Consider the following 19,766-nt stretch of genomic DNA (forward strand, 5'->3'; position numbering starts at 1 on the left):
AAATTTTTCCTCTTTAATATTTATTAAGCATCTACTATGTTCCAGGTAATGTCCTGCTTTTCCCAGATAATAAGCTTACAGTAGTGCTCTTCTCTCATATCTGCCACAGCATCTAGCATGGTGCTGGGTTCAGAGTTGCTGCCCAATAATACCTGTGAAAATATGTCTTTGAGTGAACATAGGAAAATGTATGAGGTTAGTACAATAAGCAATGATCTAGCATGGAGATCCTGCTCAGTTCACATACTGGTTCCAGAGCAGGCCTAAGATATTTGTTACTGATATTTTAAAAAAACAGTCTGCCTCTGGTTACCAATCCATATCCCATTCTGGTGGATTCTCCACACTGTACATACCTGTCCATTGTGGGGGACAGCGGCAGTTGTAAGTGTTGACCCCATCCACACAAACCCCTCCATTCTGACACCTGTGGTTAGGGCAGTCATCAATATTCCTCTCACAGGTGCTCCCTTCAAAACCTGGTAAATGAAGAACAAACGAAAATGATGAAATCTCATACAGAAGAAACGACCTGCTCTGTTCCCACAGAACATGGTTATTAGAATAGACCCGCTTCATGACTTCAGTTCAACAGCTGCTCACCCAGGACTCACCATATGAAAAATCCCCAATTCTCTGTCTTCTCTGGCCTCAAGCATAGCTAGACAGTGAAAGTGACTCATTGTGCCAATGGCATGCCTTCATAGTTACCTCACAAGTATTTCAAAATGTTTTCATGAAATAAAATCCCAGGGATGATAAATGTCTACTTGGGACAGAGATATTCAAGGGTTCTAAAAAAACAGGGTATTGGATTTTCCCCAGCTCCATACCAGACGAATGGGAAGAAAAGATAAAATATTACCTAATTAAATTTAAGTTCCTTTTATTTTTTTTCTTTGAATGATTGCTAGGCGGCCTCCAAGCCAGGTGGGGAAGGGAGTGGGGGAGGATATAGGAAAAATATTGAACTTAAAGTATGAAGATATGGATCAAGTCCCAATCTCACCACCTGCAAGCTATTCATACATGGTAAGCTAAAGTTCTGCATCAACTTCCTCACCTGTAAAAAATGAGGCTAATTCCACTTGCCTATCCTGTCTTTCTAATTTTAAGTGCCACATCATGAGTAAAGTGCTATACAAATGTTAAAAGGTTTCTGAAAATTGGGTGGCATTATTACTAACTAAGCTTACCAGCACTTCAAATTCATCAGGCTCTTCTCTAAACTTACAGCATTGCTTCCTTCCTCTTGACTTTTTCTTTTATGAAAAATGAAACTAGTACACCAAACTTCACTCTAACTGCCCACAGTGTGGTCCTTTGTAGTTTATATGTTGGGCCTCTTACTTTCTCTTTCCTTGCTACCAAACTCCTGAGCTAATTAAATAGAAGACTACCAGCTTCTATTCTAAACATTCTCCTATTTGAAATATAGTATGATTACATATTTGGCTTCCTCGAAATATCCCTTAAGGTTCCTCTCTCTCACTCAAAATACTTATTGGGACTTACATTAGGCACTGGTGATACAGCAGTGAGTCCCTGCTTTTGTGGCATTTACAGCCTTGTGAGTGGGACACACATCAATCACACTTTGCTTTATTCCTTACCATAAGTTACTGTGGCATTCTACATCTGCTCTGCTACACTGGAACATGGCTGATTTCTCTAAATACAATGGCAGTCATATAAATAAGTATAAACTGAGTGACCAAAAACATTAGCCAAAAATCACTCCATGGAAGACAGAAATCACTGAAGGCTTTATTGAAGGAAATTATATTTCTCCAAGTATTTGGTACTCAGTCCATTCAAGCAGATGAATCACTAAAGAAGCCTGAAAAAGACTATGAAAATTTACTCAAATTTCAAAAATGTATCATATTACTCATATTTCATATTACTCATACAGAAATATGAGTCTTACAAATAGACCAATGAGCCAGAAAATGATGAGCCATTGAAGCCCACCCCTACAGAATCTATGGGATCTACTAGGTCCTTGAATAAGAACTAGGGTCTTTGCCCCTAGTCTGGTGCTCTTGATGAAGATATTCTTTGGAAAATTTAAAGACATAGTTTTAGATTGTTGGGGAAAATGGGGCCCCTGGCCTACAACTGCTAAACTTGAGAGGTCTGGTGGTGTAGTAGAATGTCAATGATCATCCTCCCCTAACTCGATCTCTCTGATGAGTAAGACTAAATACAGTTGACTAGGGTGTCAGGGAGGTAGCAAAGCCCTTGTAGCTCAACTATAAGGAATAGAAACTGTGACTCTAACTTTATATTAGCCAATGTTACAACTAACTGAATTCACCAACCACAGACAAGAAAGCAGAAGCATTTCAGCAGAACCACAACAGAAAAGAAATAAAGTGTTTTCTTTTTATAACTGATTGACTATTGTTGAGGTACTTTTTCCCTGTCAATAGGTAGATAGGTAGGTAAGAAGGGAGGTAGGTAAGACAGTTATTTCATAGCTAAAAGCATGGCTTCTGGGGCCAAACTGTCTAGGCTCAACTCTCAGCATTGCCATGCAATAGCTGAGTGAATATGGGCAATATACTTAAACTTTCTTGGGGAATTAACAGGACCCACCTTAAATGGTTATTGTAAAGATTAAACGAATTAGATAAAAACAGCACTTAATTCAACAAATGGTCCTGGGACAACTAAATATCCGCATGTAAAAGAATCAAGTTAGACTCCCTCCTCGCACATAAAAAATAACTCAAAATGGATCAGAGACCTAAAGGTAGGTGGTAAAATTATAAATCACTTAGAAATAGTAAATCTTTGTAATGTGGGATAAGCAAAGTTTTCACAAATATGACTGAAAGCACAAGCAACAAAAGAAAAAATAAATTGCATTCCATCAAGTTAAAAACATTTGGGCTGAAAAGTATATCATCAAGAATGTGAAAAGACAGTACATAGAATGACAGAAAATATCTGCAAATCATATTATCTGATAAGAGACTTGTATTTAGGATATATTTTTAAAAAACTATTACAGTTCAATATTAAAAAGATAAACCAATTATAAAGTAGGTAAAGGATCTGAACAGACATTCTCCAAAGAAGATACATAATGACTAATAAGTATATGAAAAGACGTTGAAAATCATCAACCATCAGGGAAATGTAAGTCAAAACCACAATGAGATAAACACTTCACATTACAGATGAATATAATAAAAAAGACAGACAATAACAACTGTTGATGAGGATGTGGAGAAACTGGAATTCTCATACACTGCTGGTTGGAATGTAAAATAATGTACCCACTTCAGAACTGTCTGACAGTTCCTGAAAAGGTTAAACAGCATTACCATCTGACGCAGCAATTCTGCTCCTAGGTATATATCCAAGAAATATGAAGATAAATGTCTACCAAAAATTATACAAGAATGTTCATAACAGAATTATTGATAATACTCAAAAAGTAGAAGCAACTCAAATGTCAATCAACTGATGATGGATAAATAAAATGATAAAATGTGGTAAATCCATATGATAAAATATTATTCAGCCATAAAAAGGCACAGAGTACTGATAAATGCTACCACATCAATGAACTTTGAAAACCTCATGCTAAGTGAAAGAAGCTGTCATAAATTACTACATGCTGCATGTTTCCATTTGTATGAAATGTCCAGAAGAGGCAAATAAAGACAGAAAGTAGACTAGTAGTTGCCTAGGGCTGGGAGGGAGTTAGGAGGAATGGAGAGTAATTGATAATGGGTAAAGGGTTTCTTCTGATGTATAAAAATATTCTAGAATTGACTGTGGTGATGGTTACTCCTATCTACTAAAATTACTGAATTGTGTACTTTTTTAAGAAGTAAATTGTATGGTATATAAATTATATCTCAAAGCTATTGTATTAAGGGAAAAAGCACTAAACACAGTGCCTTACACATATTAGCTAATATTATTATTTGTCAGTGGTATTATAGCATTTGTTAGAGATTGTCTACTCTAATCCTTTTATGTTACAGATGAGGAAGTTGAGAGCCACATGGCTGACTTGACCAAGATTAAATGGCTAGTAAGTAGGAATAAGTACTGAAACAGAAACTTTACCCAATTGCAGTCCATATGTTTTCTGGGATCCCGGAGTTCCCTTTCAACAATGTAAAATACAAACTTAGGTCAAAAGTTCCCATGTCTGAGAAAACTCAAGCCAAATCACTTCTCCTCCAAAGTTGACAGGATTTATGCTTTAAAAATAGAGATACAGAATGCTCTTTGGAAAGATCTACCAAATTCCTGTAAGAAACAGTCTACCCAAAGTAGGGGAAAGGCTATATGAAAAGTTACAAGGCACTTCTTAAAAATATATCTTAGGTTTTTAGGGAAAGGTAAACAGACAAGTTTCCAGACCCGTGGGTGGAATGGATGTAGCAGATTCACTGAGAGGCTCACAGTGCCGTACTAAAGGGAGTCTACTGCTTAAAGCCAATTCACATCCTTAAAAGGTCAAATGGAGAGAAATTAAACTTGGGAGAAGCATTTTAAGACTGTGCTGTTACAAAACCTCGGGCCACTTAACTGATTAATCATGGCAATGAGGGCAGGGACCAGAAAAGAGTCTTTAGAACCTGTCATCCCCACACAGAAGAGCAACTTTCAGGGAAACACCCTTATCTTTCCATTTTCAGACCCCGGGAGGTGTGAGGGTGGAAAGGCTAGGTAGAGAAGAGAGCAGAAAGGAGATGAGATGACACAACCAGGATTCTCCGAAGCTGGGCTTGAAGTCCTCAAGAAAAACTCCCATGAACAAGGAAGGAAGAGTGAAGAAAAAAACAGGGATACCTGGAACTGGACAAAAGTAAAAAGATAGAAGGATACTTTTCCCCCAGAAGAAGTCTGTCACAAAAGCAAACCTGCAAATATACGATCAGTATAACACCCAAGAAAATGACACATGTGGCCAGGCATGGTGGCTCATGCCTGGAATCCCAGCACTTTGAGAAGCCGAGGCAGGTGGATCACCTGAGATCAGGAGTTCGAGGCCAACCTGACCAACATGGTGAAACCCCATCTCTACTAAAAATACAAAAATTAGCTGAGCATGGTGGCAGGCACCTGTAGTCCCAGCTACCTGGAAGGCTGAGACATGAGAATAGCTTGAACCTGGGAGGTGGAGGTTGCAGTGAGCCAAGATAGCGCCATTGCACTCCAGCCTGGGAGAAAGAGCGATGCTCCGTCTCAAAAAAAAAAAAAAAGAAAAGAAAATGGCACATGCCCCCAAGTGTGAGAATGCAAGAAGGAATCCCTGATCTATCCCTATCCAACCAGTTTTCTTGGCACACACCTTCCATTCTCTGAATGAGCCCAGATTAACTCACTGACCCCTGTGCCACGTATCTCCCACTCCATCACCCGCCCTCAGGCTCACTGCTTCCATCGGCATCCCTTCATATCTCCCTACTGACCTCCACTTTTTTCTAACTTTGTCACCAAAGAAGTCACAGAAATAAATAGGAGGATTCAAAAAGAATAATTTCAGTACATTAAAAAAATTGTAGAATATAGGATTCTCATCTATGTTTATCACGTTCAATTCATTCATTTTTCAAATTTTCATTGTGGCACCATTTTATGACAGGCACTATGCTGGGGATGCTGGCGACTAGGGTAGGGATTTAAAATGAGAGTGTCTACTTGGAAAGATGAACAGATAAATAATCACCGTGATAAGTGCTGTGCTAGAGATATGCAGATGTCAAAAGACCTTAGAAGGTCTATAATCCACTTGGAGGGTAGGGAATATAGAAGGCATTTCAGTGAAATAGGGTGCCTTTGACAAATCATTAAGAATGAGTTCTACATTAAAAAGGGGAAGAGAGGGTGATAGCTGAGGAGGCAGCATAGGCAAGAACATCCAGCATGAAAGAACAGTGAGGGACATCAGGAACATCTTTCAGGAACATCAGGTAAAACAGACTTAGGGCCCAAGTCAAAGGAGCTAAAATAATACACCCTGGAAAGTGGTATGATCATTTCTGCATCTGCTCCAGAGAAACCTGCCAAAATATGATTAGCATAATACCCAAGAGAACATCACATTCCCCATGTGTGAAAATGCAAGAGGGAATTATTTCTAATAGTTCATAAGCTCAGCAACAACAGAGTAGACACAAAAGCCACAGAATGTGCTTAGGCTTTACTTTAATGATATAGGGATATCACATATCATCAGCCTGTGGAGTACAGAGGTAGTTTACAAAGGATAAACCTTCATTGTTTGGAAAGGAAAGATCAGAGAGCTCTTTATGAAGTTTAAACAAAATCAGAGAAATAAAGAGATGTGGGAAAGAAAGAAAAAAAAGAAAGTACATTGAGGACAGTCCAATCTAACTGTGAACTCATAAGGGACAGCCAGTAAATTCAAAACAGCCTACTGTTTTTTGATTACTTGTGCTACTCTATTAAAATAGCCACAAACACAAAACTAATCTACCTCTTTCTCTCCGCATTATTGGCCCTAACCCAAAAATAGTGGGAGTAAATGATTTAATAATTTATTTTCATGCTCCATTTTGTTCTTAAATTAAAATTACTGTGGTTGGTGCCCCTCCTTTAGCTTCTGCTAAAGACTTTACATAATGAAAGCTCATGAAGTGTCTGGATTACTAACAGTTACTTATCCAAAAAGATGAGACATGGTTCATTGATTTGATTCTATTAGTTCTCTCTTGAAGATATTTTTCTCCTCCCTCTGTGAAGAAACATTTCTTTCTGTGTCATACAAGATGAGTCATTTTTGTAGTTTTAATTCCCTCTTGAGTCCTACAATAATACTAAAATACTCACAGTGACTACAGTATCCTTTGCAGGGAAAGAATTGTAAATTAACCATTTAAATATAGTCACTAAGTTATGTGGCATTCACTGACTCAGAGTTGAAAAAGACTCCAAAATTCTTATCCAGTATTAAGAGTATACAAGGACAAAAGGAGAGGCCAAACTAAGTCTAGGACGCACAATACAAAGAAGAAAATGAGAAGACCAAAGTTACAGTCTCAATACTATGACATGATACTAAACCATACAGTCAGTCAGCCAATATATATTTGCGGGCCTAGTATATACTGGGCACTATTTGTAGGTGTTTGGGTTATATCAGTAAACAAAAACAAAGATACTAGTTTTCAATCTGGAGAGGGTAAGAGGCAGTAGAATTTGGAAAAGACAGACAATAAACAATAGACATAATGAAGTAAATTATATAGTATAAATTATATAGTAAGAAGGTAAGAGTTACAGAAAAAGAAAACAAAAAGTAGACCAGGGTTAGTAATTAAGGGGGTGGGGGACAGTTACAATTTTAAATAGGGTGGTTAGAGTAACCCTCAATTAGAAGTGCCAAGACGTGAAATGCAGTGGAAGCAACCATTTGAAAGTTGCAGAATACATTAACAAGCTACTTTGCCTCCTGCTGACTTTGTTTCCCCATTTTTAGAACTGAAATAATAATTCTCATCAAATAAGGGTGCTATTTACATTGAGATAGTGACTATTACTATAAGTAACATTTTAGTCTCTTGACAAGCATGGGAAGCAATGGAATGAAGGGCAATGGAAGGAAGGGCACTGCATTATGAAAAGGACTTTTTAAAAGAAAACCATCTCTAGGCACTATTTCCCTTTGTGGAAATGAAGTGAATATTTTCTGAACTCCACCTGGGACATACGAACAATGAGCATGAAATCTTACAAACTGTATAAATAACATTTATTCACAGTGTCACTGCATCATCTATTGTTTTGAATTCTCTTTAAATTTCCTTCTATATATTTATCCAAAGCTGAAGTCATCTGGTTTAGATTATGGGACCCTGAAAAGCAAGAACTAGTCTATGTAACTACTTTTAAACATCTGCACAATGCCATACACACACACACACACACACACACACACACACACATTGATATGTAACAAGCACTATTTGATTATAATTAGGAGTGTCTTGGTTTTCTTATAACATGAACATATATTTTTAACCCAAACAGCTTAAAGCATTTAACGAAAAGTTTTACACACCTACAAAGTGCTTTCAGGAAGCAGATGTGCAGTGCAATGTGGCGCAGTAAGATGCACAAAGCAAAGGCTTTGAAAATAAACTGCCTCGGTTTCAGGACCCAGCCTAACCACATATTAGCTGTACAACTTTGGGTGAATCACTTAACATCTCCAAACTTCAGTTACTTCATGTGGGAAGACTTGAAAAATAATACCTGGTCCCAAGATTTTTGTGGAATTGAGCTAATAAGCATGGAAGTACCTGGCACAGTTCCTGAGTCACCAAAAAAATGTTAGTTTTCTCTTCATCAAATCTCCCCATTCCCACCCCTCATGCTAATCTCCCCTCCCACACACACACACACCATCAGTGAGTAAATAAGTGTCTTGCGTTAAACTACAACCAGAGAATAAGAGACAGCCAAGATTTCCTTACTCTATTTCACTAGCCCTGGCAGCCTCTCAGCTGCGGAATCCTTGGTTATTTCCTTTCTCAAGGAGGAGATACGATTCTAGTTTGACAGATCCTTTCCTGGACACACTCTCAGAATTCCCTAAGGTTCTTATCGTGGCTAATGGATAACAATGCAGAGGCTATGGGAGTGAATAATCACTCTCTCTCAGCTAAAAACTTCCTTTATTGACTTCTCTAACTTCCCATCAACATCTTGCTGCCAAATCAACCTCTTGTTCTAGGCAATTATTAAAAGCAATTTTCTTGAAACTGAAAAACACATTTAGCCTTCAACAATAAATCACACTAACATCAATTACTAGCCAATTAGATTACTAGAATATCAGACCCAGAGATATTTGCAATATTGAAATATTTTCAAAATAAAGTTGTTTACATTTCTATTTCTGTCTTTAACCCTTAAAATGCAAACAAATACAGGAGTGAAGACAGATGTATTTTAGTTATTTCTTCTACAAGATAAAGTGGATAGTAATATTATGTTAAGAAAACACTTATTTAGTATCTAGAATGATAGCATTATCTATTCTTTACTAAAAGAGAAACTAAAAGTAATATAATTAAATAGCTTGTTCTTGTGACTTAAATAATATAAAGTTTTCATTTCAATTATGTGACAATGCTTTGTATAGCTGTATTCCAAATACATAGCATGGTGCCCAGAACATAGCAGGCAGTCAATACATTTTTACCAAATGAAATGAATAAATTACCAGTTGATTTTATACTGAGGACCAACCTATGACCTTTAATCCCTCCAAAATAAAACACACAATCCCATTATATGTGAACCATATCCACAATACCAGAATCTAAGATTCCCACTCTGAAAGAGTAACTAGAACAACTTCTTTTTGAGGCAATTCTGCTTACTTAGCACATTACTCCCCCCTACAGTTTTCCTTCTTTTGTTTTTGTACTAAGGATATTTGTATAAAAACAGGATCTTTGTTGCTTAGTAATTCATCTGCTCCAGCTGCTTGTATTCTGTTCCCAATCAAAATTCTTGGTTTTCAGCCTCCTCATCATTTTTATAAGGAGTTGAATGAATTGGCCAGGCTTGTTCCTTTCTCCCTCTCCATGGAACACCAGGCCCCAAGCTCCCCGACACTGCTCCTCTTTTTGTTTCTATCTTTGGGTTGTGTGTGCACTCTAGAACACTTGTATCAGTGAAGAGTGTAACAAAGTATTGTGCCACACATAGTCTCTCATATATCATCTATCAGCTCATCAAAAAGTGCTCACTGATTAACAGAGGATCCCCTCCTCAGTTTCAGAATTCTCTAGCTTTAAGTTAGGGGAGGGTTACCCCAAAGTCAGAGAGGGTACATGGGAGAGGGTTGTGAAGGCCAGTAGCCCAGAGAAAATCAAGGGCAGCTGGGTGCATTTAGGTGGATAAGAAAACAATGAATTACTCCATCAAAAGCAAAAGCACAAGCACATAGGAAAGTTGATCACCTACTGTTAATGTCAATTCAGTTTAAAGCACTTTATTAACCACACATACATATTTTCCAGTGTCTAATTCTCATCGTGTTCTTTTCCATTCCAGACTTGCCTGTCTCTTTCCCAGAGCTCTGTTCCTCTTATTTCTCACTGTTTCTACAAAAGGGACAATAAACAATTTTCTAGCCACTCATCATCATAAACCCTGACATGCTAAATTATCCCCTGCTCAGTTTATGGACCACAGTGGGCCCATAAAACTCCTCCCTCACTAGCAACCCACCCCACACAAAATTCTCACTTCCCTTTTTCCTTGCGCTTCCTAAAAAAAGCAATTGAGCCACACCCACTACCTCCTGTGCTAGGGGTTTGTCCCCTAATCCTGGGACACTAGGGAGCTCCTTACCTGGAAGGCAGTTGCACTCAAAAGTGAAGTCACCAGTCTGCCGACAGGTGCCTCCATTGACACAAGGCGAGGGTGCACAGGGCACATACAGGCTGTCACAGTACTGGCCTGTGAAGCCCTGAGGGCACTGGCACTGGTAGGAACCAGGCAGGTTGAGGCAGGTGCCACCATGCTGGCAGTGTCCTGGAATGTCACACTCATTGACATCAGTCTCACACTTCTGCCCTGTGAAGCCTGTGAGGCATTTGCAGGAGAACTGGTTGGCCACAGTGGTACAGGTACTTCCATTTGCACAGGGATGAGACAGGCAGGCATCGGTCCATTGGCACTCCTTACCTAAAGGAAGGATAACAAAACTCAGTACTGGCCACAGAAATAGGAGATGGCCCCATCCTCAATACCTCATTGACATCAGCGAGCTCTTGCGTGGAGAAGACCTCAACTCTTTGCATTTTACAAAAGGCTAAATCAGAGCCTCCTCAAGGTCATCTGACACAGAGCCCTCTCCAGTAACTCTCCAAGGACCTCAGCAGAGACACAAGGACTCAGTGGGTGGAGCACCTGGAGGCAATTGTAGGTTAGTCACATTGAAGCCCAATCCTGCAGGACGCTATCAGCAATAGGAGTCTGGATCCATCTACTCTCTCAGAGCTCACTGTCTTTGCATATGCTGCTCCTGTTTGAATATCAACTTCCAGGCCAGGAGCAGTGGCTCACACCTGTAATTCCAGCACTTTGGGAGGCCGAGGCAGGCAGATCATGAGGTAAGGAGTTCAAGACCAGCCCGGCCAATATGGTGAAACCCTGTCTCTACTAAAAATACAAAAATTAGCTGGGCATGGTGGCATGCACCTGTAATCCCAGCTACTTGGAAGGCTGAGGCAGAAGAATCACTTGAACCCAGGAGGCGGAGGTTGCAGTGAGCCGAGATTGTACCACTGCACTCCAGCCTGGGCGACACAGCAAGACTCCATTTCAAAAAAAAAAAAAAAAAAATCAACTTCCCTTCTGTTTTCCTAGTGAACTCTCACCTATCTTGGCAACTCTACTCAAAAGTTCCAACCTCTGTAAAGTCATCCTTAGTGCCCCTCACATACATACATGTGCGCAAACACAGATACACCAAGTTTGCTATTTTCTTCTATTATACCACCTGCCACACTGGCAGGGTTGGGTCTCCATGGTATGCTCTCAAATCATGTCTGTTGAATGGATAAAATATATCGATATTTTCCACAAAATATAGTTACTAAATAGACCTCTGGTGATAGAAACAAGTCAATACTACTTCTGTTTCCTCTAAATGTAACACACACATATATTCTGGGAAACATTTTATTAATTGTGGCCTTGCTATAAATATCTGTTGATGTGTTTGAAAATGATGAAGGACCTCTGGGTCCCTATATATCAAATGAAATAGAAGCCATCAGGACAGAGGTCTAGAAGGTATTCCGTGGACTTTCTCAAGTAGGAAAGTACCAGCACTAGCAGGAAGACTCTGATGGGTTGAAAACTAAATCATGATGCCAGGGGAAGCAAAGCAGATTCTTTGAGGCAGAAAGAGAAAGAGAAAAAAATATCCTCACAGAACTAGTAAATTTGATATTCACATGGCTGGCTTTCTGTTGTCATTAGTCTAAGTCGCTTATTATTTAAACTACAGAGATGAGAACTCCTTGAATTATTATTATTATTATTATTATACTTTAAGTTCTAGGGTACACATGCACAACATGCAGGTTTGTTACATATGTATATATGTGCCATGTTGGTGTGCTGCACCCATTAACTCGTCATTTACATTAGGTACATCTCCTAATGCTATCCCTCCCCCGTCCCACCACCCCAAGACAGGCCCCCATTTGTGATGTTCCCCTTCCTGTGTCCAAGTGTTCTCATTGTTCAATTCCCACCTATGAGTGAGAACATGCGGTGTTTGGTTTTTTGTCCTTGCAATAGTTTGCTGAGAATGATGGTTTCCAGCTTCATCCATGTCCCTACAAAGGACATGAACTCATCCTTTTTTATGGCTGAATAGTATTCCATGGTGTATATGTGCCACATTTTCTTAATCCAGTCTATCATTGATGGACATTTGGGTTGGTTCCAAGTCTTTGCTATTGTGAATAGTCCTGCAATAAACATACATGTGCATGTGTCTTTATAGCAGCACGATTTATAATTCTTTGGGTATATACCCAGTAATGGGATGGTGAGAACTCCTTGAATTTGTTAATACTCCAGTTGATTGTCTAGGAAAGTATCTAAATCTCTGACCTCATAGAAAGGTAAATGGGAGACACAAGAGTTTTTCTATAAGGGAAAAAGATGCAAGACGTGACATATGAGCACAGAAAAGTGCTCTCTGCCTATCAAGGAATGCCAAATCAAAGGAGAAAATTATAACACAAATTTAGGCACAGCATATACATCTCAGGGAGCTAAGACAGAAAATGAAGGAACTGCAATTCTTCTTGTCTTTCCACTCATGTCACTAAGAGGCACTTATTTACAGTGGAGAAGAGATATAAATGCTCACTTCTAGCAAGTGTGATTTTCAGAGTGATGCCCACAACTGAAACAGAAAGATCCCTGGGCTGAAGTGGTGGCTGATGCCTGTAATCCCAGCACTTTGGGAGGCTGAGGTGGGCAGATCACTTGTGGTTAGGAGTTTGAGACCAGCCTGGCCAACATGGTGAAACGCCATCTTTTCTAAAAATACAAAAATCAGCCGGGCTTCATGGCGCATGCCTGTAATCCCAGCTACCTGGGAGGCTGAGGCACAAGAATCACTCGAACCCAAGAGTTGGAGGTTGCAGTGAGCCGAGACTGCGCCACTGTACTAAGCAACAGAGTGAGAAGAAAGACAGAAAGAGAGAGGGAAAGAGAGAGAAAGAGAGAGAAAGAAAGAAAGAAAGAAAGTAAGGAAGGGAGAAAGTAAGGGAGAAAGAAAGAAATAATCAACCCTGAATTTGGTTTCCATATATATTAGGTATAGGCACTAACTTGCTGCCTCTGCTTCTTCATCTCTGAGTGGAGATGAGCTAGTAAGCTGACTGAGGTATAGCGCTGTCACAAAAACCAAAAGGATGACCTTGATCTGTGATGATTCCTAAAGTGATAGACAAAAATAGCATATGTATAAAAGATGATCAGAATCGGCCGGGTGTGGTGGCTCACACCTGTAATCCCAGCACTTTGGGAGGCCGAGGCGGGTGGATCATGAGGTCAGGCGATCCAGACCATTCTGGCTAACAAGGTGAAAGCCCATCTCTACTAAAAATACAAAAATTAGCCGGGCATGGCGGTAGGTGCCTGTAGTCCCAGCTACTCAGGAGGCTGAGGCAGAAGAATGGCGTGAACCCGGGAGGTGGAGCTTGCAGTGAACCGAGATTGCGCCCTGCACTCCAGCCTGGACGACAAAGCAATACTCCATCTCAAAAAAAAAAAAAAAAAAAAAAAAAAGGTGATCAGAATCTTGCAGAACACACCAAGAAGAGATCCTTCTTAACAACAAAGGAAGAAGTTTTAATTTGGGACCATTTCAGAGTGACATTTTAATTATGAAGAAGGCATTACTGTCATTTCCACTAGCCAGAATTAAAATATTTTAAGTGGGTATATGCCCCCCTACTTTGCCTCCTAATAGCAAAACAACTCAAAACTGACAATCAGGAAGAAATTATTCTTATAACACCAAATATTTTCAGTGACTTACATCATCAATACCATCATCGTCATGATGGAGATAATGGATCATCCTAACTACCCTCTACCCCACCAACACCTTTTGATGAATGATATGGTTTGGTAGTGTCCCCACCCAAATCTCAACTTGAATTGTATCTCCCAGAATTCCCATGTGTTGTGGGAGGGACCCAGTGGGGTAACTGTATCATGGGGGCCAGTCTTTCCTGTGCTATTCTCATGATAGTGAATAAGTCTCATGAGATCTGATGGGTTTCTCAGGGGTTCTGCTTTTGCTTCTTCCTAATTTTCTCTTGCCACCACCACAAAAGAAGTGCCTTTTGCCTCCCACCGTAATTCTGAGGCCTCCCCAGCCATATGAAACTGTAAGTCCAATTAAACCTCTTTTCTTCCTGGTCTCGGGGATATCTTTATCAGCAGCGTGAAAATGGACTAATACAGTAAATTGGTACCAAGAGTGGGGTTTTTGCGAGAGTGCCAGCTATCCCGAGGGAAACTTTGGAGGGAACCAGCTACTAGATGGTTCAATCAGTCTTTCGCCCCGACACCCAGGTTGGATGACCGATTTGCACATCAGGACTGCTACGGACCTCCACCAGAGTTTCCTCTGGCTTTGCCCTGCCCAGGCAGAGTTCACCACCTTTCAGGTCCTAACATTTGTGCTCATGCCCCACCTTCCCAGTGCAGAAAACAAGATGGGCCGGTGGAAAGCTGACCTGGCTACTGCCACTGCAGAGTGCCCAATTTGCCAGCAGCAGAAACCAACACTGCGCCTTTGATATGGCACTATTCCTCAGGGTGATCAGCCAGCTACTTGGTGGCAGGTTGATTATGTTGGACTTCTTCCATTGTGAAAAGGGCAGATGTTTGTCCTTACTGGAATAGACACTTACTCTGGATATGGGTTTGCCTATCCTGCATGCAATGGTTCTGCCAAGACTACCATCCGCGGACTCATGGAATGCCTTATCCACTCTCATGGTATTCCACACAGCTTTGCCTCTGACCAAGGCATTCACTTTATGGCTAAAAAAGTGCAGCAGTGGGCTCATGCTCATGGAATTCACTGGTCTTACCATGTTCCCCAACATCCTGAAGCAGAAAGGTGGAATGGCCTTTTGCAGTCACAATTACAATGCCAACTAGGTGAGAATACTTTGCAGGGTTGGGGCAAAGTTCTCAAGAAGGCTGTGTATGCTCTGAATCAGCGTCCAATATGTGGTACTGTTTCTCCCATAGCCAGGATTCACAGGTCCAGGAATCAAGGGGTGGAAATGGAAGTGGTACCACTCACCATCACCCCTAGTGATCCACTAGCAAAATGTTTGCTTCCTGTTCCCGCAACATTAAGTTCTGCTGGCCTAGAGGTCTTAGTTCCAGAGGGAGGAACGCTGCCACCAGAAGACACAACAACAATTCCATTCAACTGGTAGTTAAGATTGCCACCAGGACACTTTGGGTTCCTACCTTTAAGTAAACAGGCTAAGAAAGGCATTACAGTGTTGGCTGGGACATCAAGGCTATCAAGACCCAGGCTATCAAGATGAAATCAGTCTACTACTCCAGAACAGAGGTAAGAAAGAGTATTCATGGAATACAGGAGATCCATTAGGGCGTCTCTTAGTATTACCATGCCCTGTGATTAAGGTCAATGGGCAACTACAACAGCCCAATCCAGGCGGGACTACAAATGGTCCCGCCTGGATGAATGAAGGTTTGGGCCTCTCCATCAGGAAAAAAAAAAAACACAACCTGCTGAGGTGTTTGCTGAAGGCAAAAGGAATACAAAATGGGTAGAAGAAGGTAGTCATCAATACCAGCTACTACCATGTGACCAGCTGCAGAAATGAGGACTGTAATTGTCCTCAGTATTTCCTCCTTCTTTTATTAAAAACATGTCTGTGCTTGCACACACTTGTACTAAGAAAATATCTTCATTTTATTTCCTTTCTCCTTTATAATGTGACATAAGATTTATTGACTTCACATCAGCATTTAAGTATCGTTAACTTTATGTAAGAGTGTTTCAGTTGGGGACTGGTGTGTTTCCGGATGTACAAAGAATAGTTGTACTACATTAGGTGTAATTATGACCTAATTATTGTCTTTATTTGAAGATTATGTGTGATCTCAGGAGATGTGTATGGGTTCAAGTTGACAAGGGGTAGATTTGTGGTGGTTAAAACTGAGTGTGTCAACTTGATTGAATTGAAGGATACAAAGTATTGATCTTGGGTGTGTCTGTGAAGGTGTTGCCAAAGGAGATTAACATTTGAGTCAGTGGGCTGGGGAAGGCAGACCCACCCTTAATCTGGATGGACACCATTTGATCATCTGTCAGCAAATATAAAGCAGGCAGAAAAACATGAAAAAGCGAGACTGGCCTAGCCTCCCAGCCTACATCTTTTTCCCATGCTGGATGTTTCCTGCCCTCAAATATCGAACCCCAAGTTCTTCGGTTTTGGAACTCAGACTGGCTCTCCTTGCTCCTCAGCCTGCAGACAGCCTATTGTGGGACCTTGTGATCATGTGAATTAATACTTAACAAACTCTCCTTTATATATATATAAAGATTGCCAATATATATATATTAAGATTGCCACCAAGACACTTTGGGTTGGAATATATATACATACATATATATTCCATTAGTTCCATCCCTCTAGAGAACCCTAATACAATGAAAAATTAATATAACAGTATTCTACACTAACTGATCCAGTATAGTTTTCTGAGTACATTTTTCACTTTTTTGCTTATTGCATTTATAGAACTCTTGGTTTAGTGCTTAAAGCAGGAGAAAAAATGAAGAATGTTCCTCCTTTTCTCATCTAATTTAATAAACACTTTTGAATAAAGCTCAGACCCACCTAGAAAAACCCACAATCTATTCAGGTGAGATATGTGTAAAAAAAAATTACAATAAAATGTGATACATAAAAATAATAAAACTTAGAGACCATTTGCCTAAAGGAATCATGAAAGGGTCACTAAGACACAGTTTTAAATAACATTGGACAATCACCAGTTGTAGAAAAGGGCATTCCAGGCAAAAGGGTGTGTAACTGTATGGAAGCAATAATAAGTACTACCTTTTCAGGAAATAAGGAGAATTTGGTGTGACTAGGCCTAGATGCTTGTGGGGAGGCCAGGCTACAAAAAGATATAAAGTCTAGGCTGTAGAGAGCTATGGAAGTCATGTAAAAGAGTTTGCAGTTTATTCTGCGGATGATGAAAAAATATTAGACATTGTAAGCAGGTGAGATTGTTAGAATATTTGCATTTATAATCAAAGATGTAGTCATATCACGGGTGAATGAGATGGGGAGAGAATAAAGGCAAGAAAACGTATTCAGAAACTACTTCAGAAGTCCAGGTGAGAGATAACATGGCCCTCAACTACCGGGTAGCAGAGGAAATGGGAGGAATAGACAGGTGAAAGGCAACTCAGAGGTTGGCTTGGGTGACTGAGTTGCAATGAGGTCAGAACAAGTGACAGGGAGTTTCTAGCGTGGGTATTTGGGATGTACATGGTTGCTACGTATTTCTGTCAACAAGGTGAGCTGAAAGTACCTGTAGAATATCTCCAAGGAGAACATACAAAGGATAGCTAGAAACATGAGCCTGAATGTCAGGGTTGGGTGGAGCTAAGGGAATGATGGTGAGATTCATCAGCAAGCTAATGAAGACAGTGGCAGTGGAGGCGAATACACACAGTGAAATTCCCTAGGGAGAGCTGTGATGTGGCTCAAAAGAGGGCGCAAAACAGTGCTCCAGGGAGCACAGACATTTAATGGATAAGAACAAGGTAATGAAGAAGCAAAAGGAACAGGGTTCAGAAAACCAGAAAAGCCAGTGCCCTGAATGTCTAGGGAGGGAGATTTCTAAAAGCAAATAGTCAATAACATCAGCAACTTTTCCACTGGTGACAGTGTACTTATTTCTTTTAGTGAAGTAAACTCTGATTCCCCATCCTGGTGTACATATTTTTTTTTTGAGACAGGGTCTCACTCTGTCACCCAGGCTAGAGTGCAGTGGTGCGATCAGAGCTCACTGCAGCCTCAAACTCCTGGGCTCAAGCAATTCTTCCACTTCAGCCTCCCAAGTAGTTAGGACTACAGGTGCACACCACCACACATGACTAATTTTGTTTTATTTTTATTCTTGTTTTTTTGTAGAGATGGGGTCTTGCTATGTTTCCCAGGCTGGTCTCAAACCTCTAGCATCAAGTGATCCTCCTGCCTTGGCCTGCCAAAGTGCTGGGATTGCAAGCGTGCGCCACCGCACCTGGCCCTGACATATATACTTTAAGCAGTCAAAGTATTTGGTCCTTTTTCTTTCTCTTTCTCTGCCCCCTGAAACTCTTAAAAGGAAGTTAGGGATAGTTGTCTGGAACATCCCAGTTCCTTATCACAATGCTAAATGTGCACCAGAGCTGGGGGACATTTAAGAGCCAGACACCATGATCTAAAAGATGCTAAATAAAGGTATCTGCTGAAGGTAGGAAAGCACTGGCTTTGGTCTCATTAGTTACCTGTAAACCCGACTTGACAGGTGCACTCATAGGTATCCCGGCTGAGCATATGGCATGTGCCGCCATTCAGGCAGGGTCGAGACACAAAGCATGGATGAGATGTCGAGTACTGGCAGTCCTCTCCTGTAAACCCTGAGGCACATCGGCACATGGCTTTCCCCAGCATGGCCTGGGCCACACAAGTCCCACCATTCTGGCAGCGGTTCTTCTCACAGGGGTCTCGATGTTGACAATATTCCCCCAAGAAGCCTTCTGGACATCTGTATGGAAAAGAGAAGAGTCCATGAAAACACCTGACTTCTTGTAAGTCCAAAAAATTACAGTAAAACAATACAGTCCAATCAAGAAAGCACCAGATTGTGAATCAACAGACCTACAAGTACCACCTATAAAACTGCTTCCCTTTAGAAGAAAGAGTCCTTAGAGAACTTAACCACATACTCCCATGTCCTTTTGAGTCCTGGCAGGTGACAGAGTATCAGGTGTATGGTCTAGCAGGGTCTGCCATGGCCAGTCAACATGACCCTTATTCAAATGCAAAACGCACCCCAGCTTTTTTTCATGTGTGTACAGGTTGGGATGGTGTAACAGCACCTTTTTTAGAGCACTGTTCATACTTGTCTGCTTAAATTCATTAACTTTCTCATTTTGACTAAGCCATTTGATAGGATTAAGATGTCCACAATATAATGCATGAACTTGACCCTATTATCCCCTCCAATTTAAAATATGTAAGATATCATGTGCTTTTCCTCAATTAAGCATTGAGAAATAGTAAGTGCTTCTTTCTCTTATTTCCACTGAAACATCAATTGGCTGATACCTAGTTTTCTGGGTTATGTTCAGGTGGCTGACATTACAACGGAAAAAGGGAAAGGAGGTACAGGAATGGGGAAGAGTTCAAAGGGATATTTAAAAATCTGTTAATATTTAAGTAGTAGGCATTTTTAACCAAATAAAAGGCACAAAATATAATTAAAATAACATAAAATATCTAAGATACCATATAAACACCAAAGTGAAGGAAGGAATCAATTGAAGAATAACATTCTATGATATTTTCCACATTGAGGCACTGAGGAACCTTTTTACATGCCACCCCTTGATTCATAAGATGTACAACCATTTCAAACTGTGTGTATTATTTATGACAATTTTC

At 40.3% G+C, this 19,766-nt stretch overlaps 1 protein-coding gene across 7 annotated transcripts in view; it reads right to left on the bottom strand.

Moving 5' to 3' along the window:
* NOTCH2 (notch receptor 2) overlaps positions 1-19,766 on the bottom strand; it is a 226,060-nt gene that overhangs the window by 139,408 nt on the left and 66,886 nt on the right. For 4 of the 7 annotated variants that reach the window (XM_054668958.2, XM_054668954.2, XM_054668956.2 and 1 more), the window contains 3 exons: positions 18,608-18,867; positions 10,363-10,698; positions 357-479 (listed from right to left, as the gene is read on the bottom strand). In XM_054668958.2, the coding sequence (XP_054524933.1) occupies positions 357-479; positions 10,363-10,698; positions 18,608-18,867 (719 nt within the window). Of the gene's footprint in view, positions 1-356; positions 480-6,163; positions 10,113-10,362; positions 10,699-18,607; positions 18,868-19,766 lie in introns of those variants that run through there. The other 3 variants (XM_054668971.2, XM_054668968.2, XM_063815783.1) reach the window with 3 other exon arrangements.

The sequence above is a fragment of the Pan troglodytes genome, chromosome 1 (assembly GCF_028858775.2).
Source record: "Pan troglodytes isolate AG18354 chromosome 1, NHGRI_mPanTro3-v2.0_pri, whole genome shotgun sequence".
Lineage (NCBI taxonomy): Eukaryota > Metazoa > Chordata > Mammalia > Primates > Hominidae > Pan > Pan troglodytes.